At 40.6% G+C, this 23377-nt stretch overlaps 1 protein-coding gene across 1 annotated transcript in view; it reads right to left on the reverse strand.

Annotated features, from left to right (window-relative positions):
- Positions 1 to 9755: 9755 nt before the first annotated feature.
- LOC111153790 (coiled-coil domain containing 15) overlaps positions 9756 to 23377 on the reverse strand; it is an 80195-nt gene continuing 66573 nt past the window's right edge. Inside the window, exons 14-16 of the mRNA XM_022513029.1 lie at positions 12242 to 12418; positions 11888 to 12036; positions 9756 to 10680 (exon numbers count right to left, since the gene is read on the reverse strand). Coding sequence (XP_022368737.1) covers positions 10559 to 10680; positions 11888 to 12036; positions 12242 to 12418 — 448 coding nt within the window. The 3' untranslated portion in view covers positions 9756 to 10558. The remainder of the gene's footprint in view (positions 10681 to 11887; positions 12037 to 12241; positions 12419 to 23377) is intronic.

Below are 23377 nucleotides of genomic sequence, written 5' to 3' on the forward strand. Positions count from 1 at the left end.
AAAGTTTCTAAAATGTCGTTAAGAAAATGCAGATACATTAAAAAATAGACCAAATAGCACAATGAGACCCGGACGTGCCTATCATCTGGATTCACTAGTCACGAACTCTTCCTACACTTACTCCATCTCTCTCTCTGTTGTCTCATTTTGTTGAATTATTTCAAAGTAAATCTCAAATGTAATTTTATCTCATCCGTAGATACTCCAGTATCTATAACTGTATAGATATTTTCTTATATAACTATAATACCATCATCCTACTCACCAAAATGAATAACTTAGACTCTTCAAATTCTCTTGATTAGTACAAAGACTTTTTTTTTTTTTTCACATCAGGATCCAAACAAGGTCCATACTTTATTTTTGGTGGTTGTTATCTCTAGAAGTCTGTCTTATTTGGAAATCTAGAGCTACGTCTCCATTTTTAAAAATTTATTCCATTAACTCTTTAAAGGAATTGTCAGTTTACTTCTGAACGACTCATCCTCCAGATTTCTGCTTTCTGATAGTATAATTCTGATAGTATAATTTTTTCCCTCTATTTCCTATAAAGGAATCCTCACTCCTTTTCTCTTTACATATTGTCTTTACTTAAACCAGAAAACACGGAAAATGATTTGAGTGGCTATCTTCTCAGTTCTCCCAAGTATGGAACACAGTATCCTCCTAAGTGAATGGGATAAATTTCTTATATACGGTGGATTCCTTAGGGCAGATGAAAAGGGCTTCAAGTCTTGATTACATTCAGTTTTGAATTTTGGGGGGCAAAAATACTTTACAGAAGGCAATGTATGCTTCATACTACATCACACCAGGAGGCACAATATCTGCTTCTCACACTTTCAGTGATGTGAGGGTGAATTAGTGGGTTCAGATGATGAAAATGTCTACTAGTTTCATCTATTAATGACTGCTGTAGATTTCTGGTGTGTGGGGGTAGGAGGGTGGCAAAGAACCTGAGCCAAGAATTAAATGACAACTTCTACCAAGGGTGATCTCATCTTGGGGCCCCAAAGGGATGATGCCTCATGTGGTATAATATCAAACTGCCTTACTCAAAAGGAATCCATTTGACTTCTCCTTGGCATATCCCTCTAGTAGTGATCAGTAATACTGAGAGCAAGACCAGAAATGGACCATTTCTTTCCACCTTAAGACTGGTTTAAAAATCTAAGTTAAAAAAAAAATTAAATTAAAATAAAAATCTAACTCAACATATTCAAAGTTTTTTGCCTAACAGAATGGGCCTAGCATGCCAGAAGAACATTTGTTTTCTCTTCTTCTGTAATATTTCCAATGTCTTAAATCTTTTTTTCTGAGAAACATGGAAAAACGTCCAAGACAGGACACAAAGCACATCGTGCTCAGTACGCCTAAAGGGAATTTAAAAGAAATACTTTGCCTTCAAAAACATAATCTAAGTAAGCATAGTAAAGTAATACCAGATACCTCCTTTATCGCACTTTAAAAGGTTACAAGATACGAACAAGAGCAGCACTGGGCTAGCCTCTGAGCCCAGTGGGCAGTCAATAAAGTTGTGGACAATCTCATTCCTGTCATCATAAAAGGGCTAAATAGATAGGGTGAGGCCTAGACAATTAAGTAGTATACTAGAGCAATATACCAGAACAATGCAAGGGGGAGGACACAGAGTTTACTAAGCCAAAGCAACTGGAGCAAGCTATTTTGGTAAGACACCTAGGAAAATATATTACCCACCCACTTTCTTCTTGCAGGAAAACTAGTACATGAATATCCTCCGCTACCACCATAATCCTGGAATGGCCTCTGAATCATACACGGGTTCCGGCTCTTGACGTGTTATGGGTCTGTAACCGATAAAAGTATCCTTCTGGGGAACAGCACGGCTGAGCTTCCCTGGGATTGTGCCCCTCTTGCTGGACACACACCCATACTTTCCTACATCCTCCTGTTCTGCCCTCTCTTCCACTGGGACCTATTGAACCTGCATCTACTCTGACAAGATTAGTGATGCAGTCAGAGCAGAGCTGAATGAACTCGTTCCACCCTGCCCTCACCATCCACAGGTAAAACCTACCACTAGTGCAAGCTCAGCAAATGAAATAGAAACCTTGAGGGAGGTCAAAAGTCTAAAACATAATTAAAAAATTCATACACTGTTAGAGCTACAGGAGAGATTAAAGGTTACTTACTATAACCCTCCTATTTTATAAAACAGAATACTGTAGCCCAGAGAAATTGTTTTTCCCAGATTACAGTAGCAATAAGAAAATAAAATACAAAGTAAAACGATGTCTAGAGACCTTTGGAGTAAAGATAAAAAACATTAGGTAAAACTATGAATCATGTAGAAATATTTGGAATTTTTAAAGGACAAATCTGTTCATTCTTTAACAAACATTTACTGAGAGCCTTTTATGTACCAGGGATAGTCTTGAGAACTAGGGATGCACCACTGAACAAAAACAGGCAAAATCCCTGTCCTCATGGAGTCTACAATCCAGCAGGGAATGAGAGAGAAAATAAACATTAAGTAAAATATATAGTAGGTCATACAGGTAGAAATATCATGAAGGGGCACGGAAAAGGGATAAGGAGTACCTGGGAGTGGAGGTGGTCAGGAGGGTCACATTTTAAAATAAGATGATCCAGGAAGGCCCTTCAATAAGACACACTTGAATAAAGACTTAAAGGAGGTTAAGGAAGTTAACCAAATATTATCTGAGGGAGAAATGTCCCCAGGCATAGCAAAGAGCAAATTATCCCTAAAGCAAAAGTATCCCTAGATTGTCCCAAAAGGCTGAGCAGAATGAGCAAGAACAAAGAGCAGTAGGAGATAAAGCCTCAGAAGTGATTAGGACCTTATATGGGGCCCTGATTTTATGGGGCCTTCTATGACATTACAAGGACGCTGGCTATTCCTGAGTAGCCAAAGGGGACTTTGAGCAGTGGAACGAAATGATCTTACTTTTCTGAAAGGACTGCTCTGGTTGCAGTACTATCAGGGGACAAATATAGAAACAAGAAAACCAACTAGGAGACTGCCACAATAATTCAGGCATTATGTTGACTTAGATCAGGGATGCGGTGGGGCAGATACAACACAGAAACACAACATTTCAAAGTGTTGTGTTTGGAACACGTTTTTCAAGGTAGAGCCAACAAGAAGTGGATGAGGGTTGCATAAGAAAGAAGAGAGTAAAGGTTGACTCTATCCTTTTTTGGCCTGTACTCCTACAAGGATGGAGTGGTCATTTGCTGAGATGGAGAAGACTGAAGGAACAGATTTTTGTTGTTTGAGAGTGTGCGTATGTGTGTGTAGAGCGGGGAGACCGAAGGTTGGTTTTTGGATGTCTTAAGTGTGGTTCATATATGGAGAAAGTTCATGAAACACAAGCAGACAAGGGCACCTGGGTGGCTCAGTCAGTTAAGCATCTGCCTTCAGCTAAGGTCATGACCCCAGGGTCCTGGGATCAGAGCCCTGAGTGGGGCTCCCTGCTCAGTGGGCAGTCTGCTTCTCCCTCTGCCTCACTTGTGCCCCTGCTTGTGCTTACTCTCTCTCTCAAATAAATAAATTTAAAAATACATAAAAATTTTTTTTTTAAAAATACAAAGACAAAGACAAAAAAAATTCAAAGACAAATTACTTAGGAAACTCTTATAATAACCCACAAGAGAGATGCTAGTGGTTTGGACCAGGCATCTGGCAGTTTAAGTAACATGAACTGGAAATATATTTTGAAGGTAGAGTTGACACGACTTGCTGAGGAAGTGAAGAAGGATGAACGAGAGAGAAAGATAGAAGTCAGTGGTATTTCAAGTTTCTTGTCCTCAATAAATAGATAGGACTACTATTCATTGACATGGTAAAGTGTGTAGAAAGAGCAAATTTGAGGGGAACCAAAAATACAGAAATGTCAAGTAGGCAGTCAGGGTTATGATAATTTGGTTTCAGGGAGAGGTCTGGGCCAGAGATATACATGTGGGAGTTTGTAGAGAATATTTAAAACGACCGGATGAAAAGAGATCACCAAAAGAGCAAGTGTAGATGGAAAAGAAGTCCAGAGACTGAGCCTGGGACACCCTAATATTGCAAAATTGGAGAGGAGAAAAACACAGCAAAAAAACCGAAGAAGCAATGGCCAAGTGAGTCGGAAGAAAAATCAAAAGCTTTGGTGTTGTAGAAGCTAGGTGATAAAGTACTTCAAAAAAAAAAAAAAATGGAGTGATCAATTGTGTTTAATTCTGCTGATAGGTGAAGAGGAAGTTTGAGAATGAACAACCATGGGATTCGGCAACGTGGAAGTCATTAGTGACTAAAAAAGGCGCTTTCATTCGAGAGGTAAAGGCAAATAGTCTTACTAGAAGGCACTCAAGAGAGAATGTGAAGACAGCAGGAGAAGGGACAGACAACTCAAAGACTTTGTTTTGCCATAAAGAGAAGCAGAGAAGGTTGGTGATAGGTGAAGGAGAAGGCAGGGTAAAGAGAGGTAGCTTTCTTTTCTTTTCTCTCTCTTTTTAAAAATTGGTTGGTTTTAAAGATGGAAGAAATTACAGCAAATTTATATATTGATAGGAAGACTCTAGTAGTCAGGAGGAAATTATGTTGCAGAAGACAAGGGGAAGAGATGCTGAGGCAATGTCTTTGAATAGGAGGAAGGGAACTGGATCTTGCCACAAGTCAGAGCAGACCCAAGACAGAATAAATAGTTTATCCATATTAACAAGAATAAGAGATGCAGGTAGGTAGGTAGATATGATGGTAGGAGCTTGGGGAAGCTCCCTTTAGACTGCTTGTCTTTTCAGTGTGTATTCTGTCACCAACTGATGAGATTGAGGGAAAACCTAGAGGAAGTTTGAGAGGAATAAAGAAATAATGATCTAGGAAAGTATTCATTCTTATTCATTTGTTTTTTACTTGAAATGCCTGCGATCTATCCTATTTGAAATAGTTGGTCCAAATTTAATTATATTTTTCCTCCCAGAAATCAAAATCTATTTTTTTAAAAGATTTTATTTATTTATTTGACAGACAGAGATCACAAGTAGGCAGAGAGGCAGGCAGAGAGAGAGAGGAGGAAGCAGGCTCCCCGCCGAGCAGAGAGCCCGATGCGGGGCTCGATCCCAGGACCCTGGGACCATGACCTGAGCTGAAGGCAGAGGCGTAATCCACTGAGCAACCCAGGCACCCTTCAAAATCTATTTCAATTAGGCTCACTTCTTACATTCAGTCCTCTTCATTTTTACAGGTCACTGCTCATTTAGAAAACACAGAATTTGTCCTCCCAACTGTGATTTCACAAACCTGTAAATTCAGGCACAGTCTTAGATTCCAGGTTTCTTTCCAAAGTGCATCCATCAATTCACACAGGATTCACCACACTCCCAGTGAGGGTCATGAAACTCAGGGTTCCTCCTTGATAGCTGCGAGCCATTCCAGCATTCTCTAACCCCACAAAAATAAATCATTAACACTGTTTAGATAGGACCAAATTACAATGCAAAACCATACTCCTACTCAGGTGAGACTTATGTTCAGAGTCTGAACTTAGAGGAAGAAGACTTGAAAGCTGCTTAAGTCTATGTAAGATTTAATCCCATCATCATTTACTATTAACTTGATATCAGACAAGTCAAATCACCTATCTCAGATAAACCAACTAAAAAAATAGAACAAGGAAAAACTTGTACAACACCAAACAAATAAGAACCAATACGGCTTATCCCAGAAGTAAAAGATTGGTCCGACATCTGAAAATCAAGTAATACATCTTATTAAATAGGAAAAAAAGACAAAAAACACACAATAATCCTAATAAATTAAACAAAAATTCACAAAACTAAACACATTTTCATGATAAAAACACTCAATAAACTAGTAACAGAGGGTAACTTCCCCAAACTAATAAAGGGCATTTAGGAGCCCTTTATTAAAAGCCTTTATTGGGGGGTGCCTGGGTGGCTCAGTTGGTTGAGCAGCTGCCTTTGGCTCAGGTCGTGATCCTACAGTCCCAGGATCGAGTCCCACATCAGGCTCCCTGCTCAGCAGGGAGTCTGCTTCTCCCTCTAATCTCTCTCCTCTCATGCTTTCTGTCTCTCACCCAAATAAATAAATGAAATCTTAAAAAAAAAAAAAAAAAGCCTTTATTGGGGGACGCCTCGGTGGTTCAGTCGGTTAAGTGTCTGCCTTCTGCTCAGGTCATGATCCCAGCGTCCTGGGATCGAGCCCCACATCAGCTTCCCTGCTCAGGGGGGGAGCCTGCTTCTCCCTCTGCCTGATACTTCCCCGGCTTGTGCACTCTTCTCCCTCTCTCTGACAAATAAATAAATAAAATCTTTAAAAAAATTAAAAAAAAAAAAAAAAAGCCTTTACTGCTGCTCCTGGGTAGCTCAATGGGGAAAGCATCTGACTCTTGATTTCAGCTCAGGTCATGATCTCAGGGTTGTGAGATCAAGTCCCATGTTAGGCTCTGTGCTGGGTGCAGACCCTCCTTAATATCCTCTCTCTTTCTTTCCACCCCCCCACCCTATGACCCTCACCCCTCACCTCTCCACCTCCCTCCCACAGCTCATGCAATTTAAATCTCTCTTAAAAAAAAAAATCCTTTATTAAAACCCACAGCTAACATACATAATGATGAAAGACGAAATGCTTTTTCCCCCAAGATCAGAAACAAGACAAGAGTGTCACTCATCATTCCTATTCAATACGGAACTGGATGTTCTACCCAGGGCAATTAGACAAGAAAAAGGCATTCAGAAGGAGAGAAAAAACTATCTCTATTTGTAAATGAGAAGATCTTACATGTAAAAAAAATCCCAAGAAATCCTCTGGGAAACTATTAAAATAAAAAAGAGTTCAGAAAGGTTGTAGAATACAAGATCCATATACAAAAATCAATTACATTTCTATATACTTGCAACGAACAACTTGAAGATAAAATTAACAAAACAATTCTATTTGGAACAGCACCAAAAAGAATAAAATACTTCGGAATAACTTTAACAAAATAAGTACAAATTTTATGCTCTGAAAATTCAGAACATCAAAAGAAATTAAAGAAGACTCGAATATAAAGATATCCCATGTTCATGAATCACAAGGCAATAGCTCTCAAATTGATCTACAGATTCAATGCAATCCCTATGAAAAAATTTCAGCTAGCTTTTTTGCAGGAGATAATCTTAAAATTCATATGAAAAATGAAAGGGTCTCACAATAGCAAAACAATCTTGAAAAAGAAGAACAAAGTTGGAGGACTCATACTTCCCAACTTCATAACTTACTACAAAGCTATATTAAGATAGATTGGGGAGGCCTGGGTGGCTCAATCGGTTAAACGTCTACTTCAGGCTCAGGTCACGATCCCAGGTTCCTGGGATAGAGTCCCACCTCAGACTCCGAGCTCAGGGGAGTCTGCTTCTCACCCTGCTTGTCGTTACCCCTGCTTGTGCATGCTCTTTCATGCAATCTCTCTCTGACAAATGAATATATAAGATCTTAAAAAAAAAAAGATAGATTGTACCAATATAATGATAAACAGAGATTAATAGAACAGAACATTCAGAAATAAACCCCTAGATCAATGGTCCACTAATTTTTGACAAGAGTGTCACATCAACTCAATAGGGCAAATAATAGTTTTTTTGAACAAATGGTGTTGGGACAACAGGATATCCTCATGCAAAAGAATGAAGATGGGCCCCTAACACCATGCACAAAAATTAACTCAAAATAATTCACAGACCTATATGTAAGAGCTAAAAATATAAAACTCTTAGAAGAACACATAAGAGTATATTAGGGTTAAGTAGTGGATTAGGTAATGATTAAAGAAACAACAACAAAAAAGTAGATGAACTGGAGTTCATCAAAATGAAAAACTTTAGTGCCGCAAAGGAAATCATTAAAAAAGTGAAAAAAAAACAATCTCCAGAATGGGAGAAAATCTTTGCAAATCATGTGTCTGATAAGGGGCCTGTTTGTAGAATATACTAAGACTCGTTAACTCAATAATCAAAAGACAAATAACCCAATTACAGAATGGGCAAAGGATCTGAAAAGATAGTTCTCCAAAGAAGATATACAAATGGCTGATAAGCACATGAAAAGATGGTCAACCTTATTAGCTATGGGGGGGGTGGAATGCAAATTAAAACCATAGTGAGATATCACTTCACACCCGGGGGCGGGGGTAGCCATAATGGAAGAGACAGATAAGGACACAGGTTAGTAAATGTGAAGAACTCTGAACCCTTATACACCATAGGTGGGAATACAAAATGGTGCAGCCACTTTGGAAAACAGTTTTCTGTTCCTCAGAAGGTTCAACATATAGATACCATTTGACCTAGCATATTTACTCCTAGGTATATGCCCAAGAGAAATGAGAATATATGTCCACAAAAAAATTTGTCATAAAATGTTCATAGCAGCATTATTCATAATAGCCAATTAGTAGAAATAGCCCAAATGTTTATTAACTGATGAATGAGCAAATAAAAGGTGGTATTCATAGGGTGAAATATTACTGGGCAACAAAAAGCAATGAAGTATTGATACATGCTACAACATGGAAAAATCTTAAAATAGCATACAAAACAAAAGATTCCAGTCACAAAAAACTATATATATTGATTCCTTTTATACAAAATGTCCAGAATAGACAAATCTATAGTGACAGAAAGTAGGCTGGTGATTGCCTAAAGCTGAGCGAGGAGGGAATGGGAAGTGTATGGTATGGAAGAGGTATGGAATTTTTCTTCTTAAAATTTTTAATTGTGGTTAAAAAAAAAAAAAGCTACATCAACTAAAATTTACCATTGTAATTGTTTATAAGTGTACAGTTTGGCAATATTAAGTAGATTCACATTATTATAAAATAGATCTCCAGAACTTTTTCATATTGCAAAACTGAAACTACCCTTTAAACAACGTCCCATTTCCTCCTCCCCACAGACGCTGACATGACTATTCTACTTTCTGTGTCTGTGACTTTGACTACTCTAGGTTCTCATGTAAGTGGTATCATACTGTATTTGTCTTTTTGTGACTCGACTTCATGCAGCATAATGATCTTAGCGCTCATCCATACTTTAGCATGTGATAGCATTTCTTTCCTTTTTAAGGCTGAATAATAGTCCACTGTACATTTATATACATACCATGCTTTGTTTACACATTCATCTGTGGACAGACACTGGGTTGCTTCCACTTCTCGGCTATTGTGAATAACGTTGCCATGAACATGGTATACAAATATCCACTCGAGATCCTGCTTCCAATTATTTTAGATATATACTCAAAAGTGGAACTGCTGGATTATGGGGGCATCTCCTTAGAATGACAAAACTATTCTAAAATTTGACAGTGGTGATAGTTGCACAATCCTAGAATAGACTAAAACCCACTAAATTGTACACTTCAAATGGGTTAATCATATGGTATATAAATTATATCTCAATAAAACTGTTAAAAAATACAACTCCTAAAGGCTGAATGGTGGATATAATTACTTAAAGCTTTTGACTGAACTAGATTATTAATCTGGCTAACTAACCTGTCAATCTTGTCATACAGGTAATTTTTGGCTCTAATTTTTGATGACCTGGCTAGATGTTTAGTAGGAGTTTTTTTGAGATGTAACCTAAGTGCTTCTTCAACACTGCTCCATTAGAGAAAAGTAAGAAAAAGAGATTCATAGTATCTTTAATTCAATAATAAACTTTTCATATTTTGTGTCAGGAAATACTGTGAAGAAATAACAAACTCATACTAACTACAGAAATTTTTATTTCATCTGTTTTGTAGCTATGCCATTCACCAGATTCTTAAAAGACAGGGATAAATAAGGCAGGACTTGATTACTCACTTTGACTTCAGGTTTACTTTTTGAAAAGTCACTCACAATGATTTCACCTACAAGATGCTCAAAAGACAGAGTGTTTATTCACCTTATTTTTGCAATACAAAATTATAAAATTATAAAGTCCTAAGTCCAATGTCATTGAATGGGGAAAGAGGTAATAAGTTAAAAGACCAGGAGAGAAAAATCTTGAGAAAAAAAATATGCATCAAATTCAGATTCTTCTCACCTCTAATTGTTATACACAACAAGTAACGCTATCTGCAATACAGATGGCCACTGATACTTAGAAACTCATCTCATCATCTTCTTTTCAGCTTTATCTAGACATTTTCAATCTTGTCAAGATTCAAAGATACACTTTAAGAAAGACAATAAATGAGATAATCTCAAAGATTTCTCATGATCTCTTCTGATCAGAGCAGAGCTAAGTAAAAAAAACCTTACTGGTCTGAGTGATCATTTTTAAAACAATTGACTCTATACAGTTCACAGCAAAAACACCAGTTTGGAGGTCGACTTTCAATTTCAGTCCCTGGCAGAGGCTGAAACAATGTTTATGATCTAATTATACAGATGGTTGTCTTGTTGAGACAGTCCTTCTTTCCAGATTACACATCTTAATACATTTTAACAGCTTTTCCTAAATAATCTCTCAGGGTTGACTTTAAGTGAAGATTGAAATACTAACAATTGGATTCAGATTCTCATTACAGATTTTTCAAAGTCCGTCTGTGCACAGAAGCCAAATTATGCATGGCGACTCGAACAGTTGAGGTCCCCTCAGGGATATCACAGGAATTGATGACCGAATGTAGTGCCCGGGTATACGCTGCAAATAAAGGTTTGCACAGTGAGGAATGAAGCTAGATTCTAAACTACTTACTCTGTCAACCTCCTTCCCATTACTACTGCTTCTCTACAAGTCTCATAGATACTAACTTTTCCTATTCATTGAATAAACACTTATTGAGTACTTAGTACATGTCAAGCACTCTGTGAGGACAGAAAAGATAATGACGAGAATGCACACAAAAATAATTAAATTGCAGTGTTAACACTTTCAAACCAGAGGTCTATGTAAAATATCATCACTGAATGAAATGCAGAATGAATGAAAAAACATCTAGGAAAAGATGGAAAAGATTTCCAGAAGTAGTAACATGTAAGATGGTCTTGAATGATTAATAAGAGTAATCGAAAGGAGGTCTTCTAGGCAGAAAAATATGTGGAGCAAAAGGCATAAAAAAGGCAACATGTACTGGAAATAGCAAGTTTGATAAGGCTGGAGTGTCGCCTGGGGCCAGAGAGAAAATATGCCAAATATGGCATGCATTTTGTACTGTAATGTTGAACCCTCAAGGTTTTAGAACAGAGAAATGGCATGATAAGATTTGTGTTTTTAAAATTTAACTCACAGAATTGATGAGAAACTCGTATCACACGGATGGGGAAGTAGGAATACAAATAGTGGCGGTATTTTGGTGTGTGCATGAAGCCTACATAATCTCTAACTGTGTACATCAATATGTTTAAGGATGGCCAGGAAACAGAAACATCAGTGACAATAAGAAGGACTGTTTTCTCTAGCTGCGATTCCTGAAGATAGTGTTTATACTGGCCCTCATTTTCCTCTGCGTCACCTGGCAGAACTGGACAGTCTAATGTGGATAGAGATGGTAATAAATCTATGTTAAGTAACATTAAAGTATTTGAATAACAGGGAACGCAACTGGACAGATGGCCATAAAACATAAGCCCTAATTTCTTCATTTATAGGAGAACCAGGAAGCCAAGTCTCCCTACAAGTGGAGTAGAAATATTTCCCCAGCATTAATGGAGACAAGAAGATAGCCGATCTCAAAAGGATTATAACTCACTATAATTATTTTTATTGTCCCAGAGTTGTTTTATAAAGGCGTCTCTGATATCAGTCTCTGATATCAATCTCAATAAATGCTAACTTACTATGATCACTACATTTGTTTGTTTGTTTTTTAATTGCCACCAGGCCGTAACCATTCCTTTAAGAAGCTTACCTCTATGGTTTTTATAGAAAATACAATTGTTGGCACAGGTATCAGGATGAGCATCCCAAAAATCAGGACCACAGCAGCATAGTGGAGGTAGAGTAATATTATACAGCCGCATTTTCTCCTGGACCTGGGCTCGCAGAGCTTCTATATATCTATAAAGATACAGTATGGTCAGGCAAAGTGGACCACTAGGAAGAGAATGAGCATGAGTCCTTATCTGATGACCAGCTTTAACCATTAAAACTAGTTCACATCTCTGTGTCTCAACTCTTCCTCTTTGTACTGGGAAACAGCACTGGGGAAAATACAGTGCTATTCCTCTAGAGCCAGGACTTTATGCAGAACTTTTCAAAATACCTTTGGGATTCCTTTTCTCTCTGTTGTTGTTTTTCTCTGACTCCTTTTAGTTCCTCAAGTTTCAGCTGGGCTAATATGTCACTCATCTTCTCCCCTGAATACAGCTCTTCATGAAAGTTCATTCTTAGTATCCTCTGCTCTTCGGCATAACGTTGCTGCTCTTTCTTTTTTTTAATTCTGAGAATAAAATCATAACACGGTTAAGAATTTCATAAAATCACTATTTAAATTAGCTTCTAGACCCAAATAATTCAAGGAATTCCCAGAAACAAGAGAGTCAGGAAATCAGTTTAGCACCCTAGGGTAGCCTTAAAAATTCCTGCTGGCTGACTGAAGGTTATTCTACAGCTCACGTAAATATATAGCCTCTCAAATGACAAGGACCACTGCTTAAGTATAAAAAGGTTTCGCTGTAAGAATACAAGTACAAAAGCTTTCTTACCTTAGACAACCAAATAAATAGATAAATCAACCAACCAACCAACCAGACAAAATACAAAAACAATGGGTTTTATGACTCTGGACATCAGGTGATGAGAGGCAGTGATTCTTGACAGTAAACAAATGAAGTGAGCCCTATTAACTGCCAAAACCTACTGCCTTGTAAGTTTCCAGGCAGCAGCATGAGGTAGGAGTACTGAGGTAGAGCCTGGTAGACTCCCTGAGTCAAGAAGTTGGAGCTGAAGGTCCAGGGACCAAAGGCAACTAGAGTTCATAACAGGGAATACCAAAGAGTGGAGAGCTGTTCAAGAGTGAAAACTTGGAGATCTACTGTGTATCCTTCTGATACACACCAGAGTACTCTGTACCTATTTGAAGAAATAACCTGAGGCTAGGAACAGAATCATCAGTAACAGAATCATGGGTAACAAGGAACAGTGACGAGGCTCACACAGAGCTGGGAATAGTGCCTGTTCCCACCAATCAAACTTGAAAAACTCGTAACACACAGGGCAATGGGCAGAATTTTCAGAATGATCTTACCTCCACAGTGGGGAATGTTGGTTAGTCCTAAACTGAGCACTGTTCCAGACACAAGGTCATAAATTATGAAAGCAAATCCCCAAAGTAATTTAACTGTACCCCAAAAGCTGAGAAAAATTTATAAGAATACAAAGATACCTAGCAACCAACAAGGTAAAATTCACAATGTTTGACATCTAATCAAAGACTACCAAGGATGCAAAGAAGCAGGAAAACTTACTTATTATGAACAGAAAAACCAATCAAAACCAACCTAGAACTGAGTTATTAGAATTAGGACAGGAAAACATTAGAATAGTTATGCCTACATTTTATACGTTCAAAAAGTTAAGATATAAAAAAGACAAATCAAACTTCTCAAGATGAAAACTACAACTTCTGAAATGAAAAACACACTGGAAAACAAGCCTATATTTAATGAAATCAATAACTAATAACCTTTCAAAACAGAAAGCACCAGGCCCACATGGGATCACCAAATAATCATGGAAGAAATTATACCAATTCTCTACAATCTTCCTTCAGAGGACAGAAACAGAATGAGTATTTCTTAGCTCATTTTATGAGGCCAGCACTACCCTAATACCAAAACCGGACAAAGATATTACAGGGAAAGAAAACTAGAGGGGCCCTGGGAGGTTCAGTCAGTTAAGCATCTGCCTTTAGCTCAGGTCATGATCTCAGAGCCCTGGGATCAAGCCCTGCATTGGGCTTCCAGCTTGGCAGGGAGTCTGCTTGTCCTTTTCTCTCTGCCCTCTTCCTGCTTGTATTCTCTCTGTCTCTCTCTCAAATAACTAAATAATAAATAAATAAATAAGTAAACAAACTAGAGACCAATATTTCTCATGAACACAGAGAAAGAAATCCTCAAAAATGTTAGCACATCAAAACTAACAATGTAGAAAAAGAATTATATGCCAAGACCAAGTGGGGTTTATCCCAGGAATGCAAGGCTAATTCACATGGAAAAAAAAATCAATGTAATCTGTCACGTCAACAGGAGAAATAAGAAAAATCACATGCCTTATAAATATACATAGAAAAAGCATCTGACAAAATCCAGCACCATTTATGATACTCTTGGTAAACTAGAAATAAAAGGAACTTTCTAAAGTTGATAAAGGGTATCTACAAAAAACATACAGCTAACATCATACTCAAAGGCGAGAAACTAGACACTTGCCCACTAGGATCAGGAATAAAGCAAGATTTTCTCCTCACCACTTCTTTTTCAACATGATACTGAAAGTCTTAGCCAATGCAATAAGACAAGAAAAGGAAATAAAAGATAATTTGGGAAGGAAAACAATGCTGTGTTTGTTTCCAGATGACATGACAGTCTATGTTCTTCCCAATCTGATCTATAGATTCAATGGAACCTCCCCCCACCCCAAATCCCAATAAGTTATTTTATAGATAGCAACAAAGTTATTCTAAAGTTTTTATGGTGAGGCAAAATTCCCAGAATAGCTAAGATAATACTGAGGGAAAAAAACAAAGTTAGAAGATACATACTACTCAACTTTAAGACTTATTACAAAGCTGCAGTGATCAAGACAGTGTGGTATTGGTGGCAGAATAGACAAATAGAATAGCATGGAACAGAAAGCCCAGAAATAGACCCATCTTAATAGAGTTACTGATCTTTGACAAAGAAGCAAAGGCAATGCAATGGCATGAAGACAGTCTCTTCAACAAATGGTGCAGGAACAACTGAATATCCATGTACAAAAAATGAATCTAGACAAAGACCTTACACTCCTCACAAAACAAAAAGGGTCACAGAATTAACTATAAAATGCAAAACTAAAAAACTCCTAGAAGATAATTTAGGTGAAAATCGACATGATCTTGGGTATGGTGATGACATTTTAGATACATACCAAAGGCATGATCCATAAAAGAAACAATTGATAAGGTAGACTCCATTAAAATCAGAAACTTCTGCTCTGCAAAAGGCACTGTGAGAAGACAAGCCATAGACTGGTAGAAAATATTTGCAAAAGATATCTCATAGAAGACTACTGACCAAATATACAAAGAACTCATAACTCAACAGTAAGAAAACAAACCTGATTTTAAAATGAGCCAAAGGGGCACCTGGGTGGCTTAGAGGATTAAGCTTCTGCCTTCGGCTCAGGTTATGATCTCAGGGTCTGGGATCGAGCCCCACATCGGGCTCTCTGCTCAGTGGGGAGCCTGCTTCCCCCCACCCACACACACACTGCCTGCCTCTCTGCCTCTCTGTCTCTCTCTGTCAAATAAATAAATAAAATTTAAAAAAAAAATGAGCCAAAGACCTGAATAGACATCTCAGCGAAGAATATATAGAGTTGGCCTTGAACAACACGAACTTGAGCTGCATGGATCCACTTACATGTGGATTTTTTTTAATAATATAGTACTGTAAATGTATTTTTTGCTTCTTATGATTTCCTTAATAACATTTTCTTTTTTCTAGCTTATTTTATTTTAAGAATATAGCATATAATACATATAACATATAAAACATGTATTTATCAACTGTTTATGTTATTGTGAAGGCTTCTAGTCACCAACAGGCTATAAGTAGTTAAGTTTGGGGAGAGTCAAAAGTTACAGGTGGATTTCAACAATGTGGAATATTACTGCCCCTAACTCCCACGTTGTTCAAAGGTCATGTGTTTATGGGATCATTCCTTCGTGATGAGTAAGTGAGTGAATTATTGACTCACTGACTGAATGGTGAGGTTACCCTCTAGTGAGCATTAATATGGAAGACAAATATCTTCATATCTTTTGCCTAGAGAAGTCTGTACATCTACATCTTCCCCAGACTTCCTTATCACCAACTTCCCAATAATGGTCAAGTCTCTGACCATCCTGCCAAACCACACCACAGCCCATGGATCAACATGAACTCTCACCTCTGGATAAGCATAAGAGTTTAGGTTGAGTGAACAGTAATATATCTTAGATCACAAAACAGAGTCATAATGGCCCTTCAATCAATTCCCAGACTTGAACCCATTTACAGACCAAGAACCTCTTGGATGAAGTGAAATCCCTGTCCCTTTGAGGAAGGACCTTGCTATACTGCCAAAATTTTATATTGCTATATTTCTTCCCCAAAGGGACCACGATCTACTAGCCAGATGCCACAGTTCTGAGTCAGACAATTGTGATTACTGCTTTGGCTCAATTGTCCAATTATGGTAACCACATCCCTCTTGTCCTGCCACTCTGGAATCCCACTATCCCTACTGCATCAGGGATCCCCATTTGGTGGCTTCACTTCCTACAGAGAAAAGTGACCACAAAACTCTTCAAGGATGTTTAATTTCTCACAGTGGTGATGAAAGGTGTGCCCTCTTGACCCTTCCAGAGTTGGTGAACAGGTCTTACATGATAAGTCCACTCTAACATACCAGTATCCCTAAGCTTTTGGATACCTTTCTCTAAAACATACCACCTACAACAAAGCAGTTCTGGCATTTAACTTCATTTTGTGTAGGCGACCCTTGGGGCCATGGTTTAGTCAACCAACTTCTAACCCCCCCATCTCAAACACTGAATCTGGAGTCACTACTGAGTGGGCCCATACCAATAAATTCTGTCTGATCCAACTTTATATTCTACCCACCATGATCCTATACTTCTATGACCCAGTCTATACATACTCCCCAGTCATCTATTGCATTACAAATCACTCCTACAACTTAATGGCAGAAAACAATAATAAAGACTTATCCCAGTATTTTTGTGGGTCAGGAATGCACACAAGTCACAGTGGAGACAGCTTATCTCTGTTCTATGATGTCCAAAGCCTCAGCTGAGACTCAAATGCTGAGGAGCAAGAATCATCTGAAGGCTTAACCAAGCCTGGAGGTTTCCGGACAGGGTGCATTCATGTGCCTAGCAAGTGCATGCTGGAAGTTGGTTCTTCCTGACATGATCTCCACAGTGTTGCTTGATCTCCTCACAGCAGGGTGTCTGGCTTCCCAGAGTGAGCAATTCAAGGGCCCAAGGTGGAAGCTGCAATTTTTGTTAACGATCTAGCCTGGGAAGTCACACACCATCAATTTGCAATATCCTATTGGTCACATGGATCAGCCCTCTTCATTGTGTGTGTGCACAATACAAAGGTGTGGATACCAAGAGATGCCAATCGTTAGGGGTTACCTTGGAGGCTGGGTGCCACACCTGGCATGACAGATCAGGTAAAGCCAGATCTGAGCAGTGTGGTTCACTGTCTTGGCTATTCTAGCCATGGGGTCCTACAGATGCTATTCCTGGTCTATCAGATTTTTCATCAGCCCAATCCAATAACCTTCCATAGGTGGAGAGTTTATCATTTCTGCAAAGGGAAGCATCAGCCGGAATCTTCAGAGCAAAGCCCCACAAAGCTGTTTTGCCAGGCTGGACAAATTCTTTGCCTGACACGCATCTCTGGGACGCCGTTTCTGGAGGCACATTTTCTGTGGCTGCTAATCAATTTCGAGCTGAGTGGGAAGGGGGAGCGAAACAACAGCAGAGCTTCAGAAATGATTCTCCACTGAGCAAAGCTAAAAGAAATCTACATTCACATAGTAGATTTGCATAAAAATAGTCTTTTCACTTTTTGTAAACCGCCATAAACACGATGTACAGTGACACGCGACATGTTGCTGGAGCCAGCAGGAGTTTCCACTCCCGCATGCTATGGTTTCCTGCTGGAGCACCTCTGCAGCTATTCTGCTGACCTCCAGGACCACGGGAAAGCCTACACGTTTCCTTCTCATCACCTCCTCCATCCCGTGGTGGGAGCCTTCCTGCCATTTTGCCCTTTCAGATGGAATGATGTGGCTTGGGACAGCCTAGACATCTCATCCTGAACAGAAGGGCAGGGAAAAGCAGTGGACAGGCTGTGAAAGGGCTTGGTAGACATGGGAGAGACACTGAGATACCAAAAGCACGCCTGCCCCGCTAGAGAAGCGTAGCCTAGAATGCACTCTCTCCTCTTCCAGGGCAGGACAACCTCACACAGGCGTGCCTCTGTTCTCGATGGAGCTCACTACGGCTGAGACCTGCTGCTTCCGAATAGCTAAGTCAATGTGGAGAGGAAGGGATTTTCTTCCAGGAAAACAAGGACTGCTGTTTCCATTACACAGCTTCTGTTATTATCGTGCTGTGTGACCAGGGAAAGTCTCAATCTTTCCACCTGTAGTTTCTTCATCTGTGGATAAGAATAACCCACTTCTCTGGAGCTTGGACATGAAGTTACTGAGTGCAGAAGGAATAAGTAAATATTCACCAAACTCCAAAACACCATTAGGTAAAAGGCTTACAAGGGAAACTGGGCAAAAGAGTTATTTTGCGCCCCCAGTAATTCCCCTGGCTTCCTTCAGAGCTGGAGGGGGAACTGGGCAAAAGTGTGATTTTGCTCTCCAGTAATTCCCTGGGCTTCCTTCAGAACTGTGTGCCATTATGACAGGGCCACAGGCTTGGGAGCCAAATGCCTGGGCACCTGCTTGCTCTACCTTATTATGTGCCTGGAACACACTGCTCCCCACAGGGCCTGCCACTTTAAAATAATGGACTTGGCCAGTGGCCTCTGTATAGTGCTTTCTGCTCTGGAATTCAAGACCTTGAATTTAAAGGCATTCTTAGAATGGCCACATGGTGCATTGTGGACTGTGGACCAGATGGACACCTGAGTTCTCCCCTAGATCTTCAGGAAAGCTCAGAGATTAACGCATCCCATTTCTTCACCTTTACTATACAACTGATCACCTGGGGGACCCTGTAAAAAGTTATCAATCCCCTGCCTCACCCAGACCATTGAATAAGGATCTGAGGGTGGGGCCCCTGCTTAGATGTAGTTTAGAATGCTCCCCAGGTGGATTCAAATGTGCATTCAAAGCTGAAATCATCTGACCCATCATCATTCACAGCTATCAGCAGAGAGGCTCGGGGTCCAGGCACAGGCCCAAACACTCTGGTAGTCAGCTTCACAGTTGGAATTGGACTTCAAAGTTCATGAACCCCAATCCCTGAAAAGTACCTAGAAGTGACTATCTCCCCATCTATGGAAGCTCCTGGATTTCCTCAGTAAAAATCATCCCAGATCCCAAAGTAGCAAGGGAAAGGCACTTCCACAGCAGGAGGGCAGTTGGACACATACTGACTTTCTGAGAGTCACCTTCCCCTTGGCAATCTCACTAATCACAGGTGCTATTATCAAGCTGCTATCAACTATAAGACCCCTAATTTAAACTTCAGCTTTGCTAAAAGGAACAACTGATGGGACATAGCCACAGAGAGTCACATATAACAGGAAATTCTGCTCCTGCTTCAGCTCACTTGTCTTCTGAGAGGGATGCCTGTTGGTTGCCTCCCTGCCTAGGCCCATGTGGTTGAGGCCATTTCCTTTTCCAGCAGACCAGGAAGTTCTGTGAGGCCCACTGCAGTCTGCGAGTTCAGAGACAAGGAGAATGGCGGGAAATCAGACTAAAGTTCATCTTCTACGTTCAAGTGTCCTCTCCTGCTGATGTGGAAGAGCCACCCTCCCTCCACAGCTGTCTCCCTCACTGGTCCCCTCCCCCATTTCAGGAAATGAATTGAAAGCAAGTAGCAGCCGGGTGCCATCCTACTTCATCATTTCCTGGCTCAGAGACGCAAGATTCAATCACAACAGAAAGAACTGCTCGACCTATAGTCAGCAGATCTGGATTCAGGTCTGCCTCTCAGGGTTGTGACAAAGATCCTTCTCATTAATGTACATGAAGGATCTTTGTAAGCTGTAGAGACTTGGGTGGGGGGGGCCTTTATTATTAGGGAATTGAGGGAATTGAGGCTTGGATAGGAGTACAAATACTCAGAAGGACTGATTTTTCAGGGAAGTAGAATATTCTGCCCAAACCACTTTGGAGTTGAGAAATAGCTCCAAGGGATTCTTGCCTACATCTACAGAACATTCCTAGTATTTATGGGCTCCCAGAGGGCACACAATGGGGCTTACTGATGGGAAGCCTCAGCGTAGATCTTGTCCTCTCCTGGGTGGCAGAAGCTCAGAGCCAATGCCTCCATAAAGAAAGCTATACACTGCGCTGCTGCGGGGCAAATGTGATGATCCTCACTATGGTCATTCACTGTGCCTGGTACAAATATTTGTTGAGTGAACTGATTTTAGTATAAGGCAATGCTCATGCTAATCCAGACTCCTTTGGGATCTGCAATTCGTCAGGGCAGAAGTAATAGATATTACTGAGGATTACAATAGTTGGAGGAAAAAAATAACCAAACAAATCTCTCCAATTATATAATACATATATATTGACTGTAGCTAAGAAGTAGGTAGTACAGGTATGTATAATACTACACAACAAAAAGAAATAAGAACACAACTCAACTCAGTTTCCTATAACTTTTCTAGTGACAGTTATTGATATGTGCCCCAAACCGTGTTGGGCATTGCTGTAGGAAGAGTATACAAAGAAATCACCCACAGTGTTACAACTGAGGTGGAAGCCTGCATGGGCTTGAGGGGTGAGGGAGTCAAGAAGGACTTGAGGAGGGGGCGACATGTGATGAGGCAGAAAAGGGGAACTAGGAGAACAAGCCAGTCAGGGAATCGGGTGACAAATGGAAACTCTAGAGCATATTATGATTAAGTCACAATAGCTACGGCTTATTGAGGAGTGACTATGTGGGCACTGTGCTAAATGCTTTACATAGAGTATGTCATTTGCTTCTCATGGTTAACTCCATGAGGTAGGTATTTTTATTCCCATTCTGCATATGAAAAAACTAGACTTCAGAGATCACAAAGTAGGAAGTGGCAGGAACAGGATTCAGACACTAGTCTGACTCACACCCTCCCCACAGCCCCTCAATCCTTGCTCTCATGTAGTCCAGCATCAACAGAATTAATTGCTCATGGACCGAAAGGCACACTGGGGGAAAAGACAGGATGAAGACAAATCATGTAAAGGTTTTGTTTATGGATTCCGAGATGACTTTTATGACCATAGAGGCTAGGGAGGGGAACCACAGGAAGGGAAGGAGGGGAAGAACAAGATTAGAATTGCAACTGAGATCACTCCAGTGGCCATAGGAAGAGTGGTCTAGAGATCACTTAAGAGACTGTGATCGAGATCCAGGCTTGGGGAGAGAAAATCACAGCTTGCCATCAAGCTTGGCCCCTTGAGAGAACAGCAGCCTATCACCTGGAGCTTGTTAGAAATGCAGACTCTTGGGGCGCCTGGGTGGCTCAGTGGATTAAGCCTCTGCCTTCGGCTCAGGTCATGATCTCGGGGTCCTAGGATCGAGCCCCACATTGAGCCCCACATCGAGCCCTACATCAGGTTCTCTGCTCATCAGGGAGTCTGCTTCCCACCCCACCCCCCTGCCTGCTGCTCTGCCTACTTGTGTTCTCCCTCTCTCTCTGTCAAATAAACAAATAAAATCTTAAAAAAAAAAAAGAAAAGAAATGCAGACCTACTGAACCAGAATCTATATTTCAACAAAATATATTTCAACAAAAATGCCCAGCTAACTTTACTGCACACTGAAATTTGACCAGCACTGACATTAAGGACAGAAGCTCTGCCTGGTGGGGACAGGAAGTGGGGAGACAGACACTCCTCATAGAGGTGCATAGCTCTGAATGGCGGATGCCTTTGAGAATCAGAGGAGAGCCAAGGACCTTGTCCCAGAAAAAAATGCTGATGCATAGCAACGTCAGCCTACAATCTGGAGGGCTTCACAGAGCCCTGATGAGCATGAACCATTCCTGGGTCTCTAAGAAATCCCTGAAACTTAATTCCTTAATAATTTAGTTGGGGAGGCGTGGTATAGAGTTTGCAGTTAAAAAGAAGAAGGAGAGCCTGGGTGGCTCAGTGGGTTAAAGCCTCTGCCTTCGGCTCAGGTCATGATCTCAGGGTCCTGGGATCGAGCCCCGCATCGGGCTCCCTGCTTGGCAGGGAGCCTGCTTCCCTTCCTCTCTCTCTGCCTGCCTCTCTGCCAACTTGTGATCTCTATCAGATAAGTAAATAAAAAAATTTTTAAAAAATAAAAAAAAAAAGAAGAAGAAGAAGGAGGGAGGAAGAAGAAAGAGGAAGAAGGGACGAAGAGGAGGAAGGGAGGAGGGAGAAAAGGAGGGGGAGGAGGTGGTCCAGGCTTCAGAGCCTGGACCAGGCTTTGGTCACTGCAGCCAGGGCCAAGACTCTGTTCCCTTTTCCCCCCTCCTCCACCTGCCTTGTTCTGCAAATCCCCTGGTGACTGGAACAGAACCCCTGGCACTGCAATCCTCGGCCCACCCTGGCCTCCAGAGCTGGACCTGACCTGCCTGCCTGCTTTTCTTTTCTTTGGCCCCAGAAAAGTCAAAATTAGCCTCACTTTTGTTCCTTTTCTTCGATGCCTCTACAGTCTATCTCGGGAAAGGATTATTGTGCTCTGGGGACGGTCTCTCGTGGGATATGGGGAAGGTGATGAGTGAAAAGGAAAATGGTCTTCGACAAAGTGGTTCAACTCAGACAATCACATGGCTTTCCAGTAACTGCCCACCACTGTTTCAGGAAGGCTACTGTTCCAGCTCCCAAATATTAGCCCAATAGGAGGCCAAGGAAGGTCGGGGAGTGGTCAGAGGTTTGAAAGCATGACCACTTGAGCAAAGGACTTCTTTTGGTAGCCTTCTGACATGGTACTACAAATGGTGATACCCTAGAGGCTCTTGTCCCATGACTCGAGTTCAATATCACTGACTGAGTTCTTTGGGATCAGGAGACACGTTAGGGTCACTGCCAGGACACAGAGAAGTGGGAACGACTCCCAAGGTGTGGGCTCTGGAGGCGGTAGAATTTGACCTGGTTTGAATCCACAATTAACTACTTCCTGGCTGCACAGGTTTTCCTTGCTGACTGTTCTGGGACCAGACGGAAATATTCTTTCCTCTCACAATGAGCACTACTAGAAAAACAAAACCATGTTCAGTGAGCCAGGGGGGCAAATGTGATGTGAACTGTCAGAGCTAAAGATTTCACAAAAAGAACTCAAGGTGTGTCAGGCATTTGCCTTATACAACTTCTCAGAAATTCCAGAGAGAGCTCCCACTGACCTCATTCAGGCTTGCTCGGCCTGACATCCCTGGACATCTGGGAAATGAATCCAGTGGTGGCGGCAGCATGTGAGAAT

This window comes from Enhydra lutris, unplaced genomic scaffold (assembly GCF_002288905.1).
Source record: "Enhydra lutris kenyoni isolate GAN:26980312 unplaced genomic scaffold, ASM228890v2 scaffoldscaffold34, whole genome shotgun sequence".
NCBI lineage: Eukaryota > Metazoa > Chordata > Mammalia > Carnivora > Mustelidae > Enhydra > Enhydra lutris.